Source organism: Protobothrops mucrosquamatus, unplaced genomic scaffold (assembly GCF_001527695.2).
Source record: "Protobothrops mucrosquamatus isolate PMUCROS unplaced genomic scaffold, P.Mucros_1.0 scaffold1224, whole genome shotgun sequence".
NCBI lineage: Eukaryota > Metazoa > Chordata > Lepidosauria > Squamata > Viperidae > Protobothrops > Protobothrops mucrosquamatus.
In genome coordinates, this window is record NW_015387432.1 from 104,834 (window position 1) to 108,366 (window position 3,533).

The window sequence follows — 3,533 nt, forward strand, 5'->3', positions numbered from 1 at the left end:
TACCAAAATTGAGCCCAACATTTCTGTTGATAAGTGAGACATTTGATAAGTGAATTTTGCTCCATTTTACGACTTTTCTTGCCACAGATTATTAAATGAATCACTGCAGTTAAGTGAATCTGGCTTCCCCATTGACTTTGCTTGTCAGACGGTCGCCAAAGGTGATCACATGACCCAGGGACACTGCAACCATCGTAAACATGAGTCAGTTGCCAATCTGAATTTTGATCCTGTGACCATGAGGATACTCAATGGTTATATGTGTGAAAAACGGTCGTAAGTCACTTTTTTCAGAGCTGTTGTAACTTTGAACAGTCACTAAATGAACTGTTGTAAGTCCAGGACTATCTGTACTGCCTTAGTTCATATACCTTTTGAAGCTTTCCTAGTGAATATTATTTTAGCTATGTTATTCTGTTAGTATACCTGTGAAAAAAACCTATTTTTCCTGTTTTCTGTTTGCAGTTTCTTCCCCAATTCTTTGCGATACTTGATCCAGCAACATGTAGAGTTACTTCATGCCTTGCAGGAAAGAGTGTTGAGCTGGCCTCAGCAAGGAATCCTAGGAGACATATTTCTCAGATTGACCAATGATGAGGTATGTTTGGAAGGAAAGTAAATAATACCTGTTCAAGCAATTATTCTACTATGAATGGCTCAAATCAATGTGCATGTGTGTAGCCATAGGCGTATAGACACCTTTTTGGAATCTCTTATTGAAATACACTTGAGTATGTCTCAGACTCTGATATATATTTTATATTTCCTAAGAGGTTTAATTAATTTGCATTTTTAAACTTGCTTGTATAGTGTTACAGTGCATATGCAGTTCATACTTGTAGCAGAAAAGCATACAGGTTGCCCTTGATTTACAACCATTCGTTTATTGACTGAAGTTACAACAGCACTGAAAAAAGTGACATGACCATTTTTCATGCTTACAACTGTTGCAGCATCCCCAGGGTCACGTGATCATAATTTGGATGCTTGGCAACTGGCATGTATTTAATCATGGTTGCCAGATCCTGAGGTCATGCCATCACCTTCTGTGACCTTCTGACAGGCAAGTCAATGGGGAAGGTTCACTTAACAGCCGCAGTGATTCACTTAAGAACTATGGCAAAAAAAGGCGGTAAAATCGGGCAAAACTCACTAACCTCTATCTTGCTTAGGAATGGAAATTTGGGACCCAATTGCGATTGTAAGTCAAGCCAAGTCAAATACTAGCTGTATTTCATTTTAGATATGTCTTGAAAATGGATACTTTTAATTCAGATGTAGGTGGATTTTTTTTTTAAATCTAGCTGCTTTTAATAGTCTTTGTACAGGGCAGAAATCACTTTTGGGGTTTTCTATATTTAGATAACAGAACAGTATCATATGAATCTTTGGAATGTGCACATAATGCCCCTTGTTCCACCTCCTTTCTCTGATTAACTTTTAGTCTGAGAGAGCTCATCTCTGAGCCAATTTGCCATTAGAGTGAGACAGCCACCACAGGCAGCTGGTTTGGGGTGTCGTAATTCCCAAGCACTTTGTTTGTGTGTGTGTGTGGGTGGGTGGGTGAGTAAGAGAGAGAGAGAGACAGAGACAGATGGAGAGACAGAGAAAGAGAGAGAGAGACAGAGACTTTGAATCAAATGTTGACTCCTGGCAACTGCCTGGACTCATTCCTGCAGTTTTTTTGGCAAGGTTTTTCAGAAATGATTTGCCATTGCCTCTCTCCTAAGGCCAAGAGAAAATGACTGGCCCAAGGTCAACCAGTTGGCTTTGTGTCTAGGATAGGACTAGAACTCCTGGTGTCCCAGTTTTTAGCTATATGCCTTAACCACAGCACCAAATTGGCTCTTACTTAATATATTCCTGTTATATATGTTTACCTCCAGGAAAAGGGAAAGTTATACTGTATGTGTCATTATCTGGCTCTCTTGCCAAAGAACCTTACCCAATTTGGCTGGTTTTGAATACTAGCCCCCTGATGTGTGGTGGAATATCATATGTGGCATTGCTTCCTGTACCTAAAATCCAAAGAAACAGAATCCTACTCCTTGACCTGTATTTGTAAGTTTAAGGATAATCAGGAATTTGGTATCAGACACATGCCTAAGAATTCTGAGGAACCTTTTTAATTTCTCTTCTCAGAACAATTTTTTGGACTATTATATTGCTTACTTGAGGGACTTGCCAGAATATATCTCTTTGATCCATGTGGTGATTTTGAAAAAGGTGAGTTTTGGTTTGTTAAATATTTTGTTTCCTGCAATTTTATCATTTGAAGAGAAAACGCTGTAGTTGTTTCTGATCCAGACCCCTTTCTGCATGAATGATGTGGAAATTTTGCATCAATTTCAGGGAAAGAGTAATCCTAGAGACACATAGGAACATATGGGCATGTTTCTGCCATTGAAAGAGATCCTAGCAAGAGGATGAACAACTTATGTCAGTGATGGCGAACCTTTTAGAGGCCGAGTGCCCAAAAACTGGCCCCGCCCCCGCTCCACCCCCCTGCCTCGCCTGCCCACAGGACCACTCACCGCCTCCAGGGCCCGCCGCAGATCGCCCAGGCAGCCCAGCAGTGCTATGGTGGCCACACCCTCTGCCCGCGCCCTGCAGCATCAACTGCATGATGGGGTGTGAGGGCAGAGTCTTGTCTATGCTGCCTGGCTGCCATGTCCTTGGGTGCACTGCTCCGTGTGGGCCACGCTTGGGGGCAACTCTCTTTCAGGGGGGCTGCTGGAAAGGAGGGGGTCACGGGGGGAGGCAAGGCTGGGGCAATGGCACGTGTGCCCACAGAGAGGGCTCCGAGTGCCACCTCTGGCACCCGTGCCATAGGTTCGCCATCACTGACTTATGTCCATCAGAGTTTTGCTGGTTTGGGAAAAATAGCTTAAATTTGTTAATGATCTCATTCCTGTGGCAATGTTAAGAAAGTGGGCTGTGGATGGATCGCTATCATCACAAGGGTTATAACCTTTACATTATTTTTGTTTGGTTATAAAATACAATATTCATATCATAGTTTTTGATTTTCTATTTCCACATTCACAGTTATAGATTATAGGTTCACAGACATTCAGAATAATCAGCCATATCTGAATGAAAATATGGAATCACATATGTAATGTCCAGTCTCTAATAAAATCCTTACAGTTTCATTTTTGATTAATTTACAATTTATGAACTGTCTTTAAAGACTGATCCACATAGGAGTACTTTGTGGTACACCAATCTCCTGCTTTAACAGTTCTTTTAAGCATAGAGATTTAGAAATAATTAAACAGTGATTAATCTACTAATTGTTACAGACATTAGTCCACATATTTTCATGCAATAATTTAACAAATGTTTCGGAAAAATATGCACCTATTTCTGCAATTACAGTACTCGTCTCTAATTTATAAATTATTTAAATTTGTTTTATCTTCCCTCATCAACAGATTGAGGAAGAAACCAAGTCTGATCTCTACATATTTTTCTTCCATATTGTCCAACGCGTTCCGGAATATCTTCTTCATTTGCAAGTAAGTTCTAAT

At 40.5% G+C, this 3,533-nt stretch overlaps 1 protein-coding gene across 1 annotated transcript in view; it reads left to right on the top strand.

Annotated features, from left to right (window-relative positions):
• Positions 1–3,533, top strand: part of ARHGEF33 (Rho guanine nucleotide exchange factor 33) — a 33,996-nt gene that overhangs the window by 23,076 nt on the left and 7,387 nt on the right. The window contains 3 exon segments of the mRNA XM_029285041.1: positions 466–598; positions 2,143–2,226; positions 3,438–3,521. Of these exon segments, the coding sequence (XP_029140874.1) occupies positions 466–598; positions 2,143–2,226; positions 3,438–3,521 (301 nt within the window).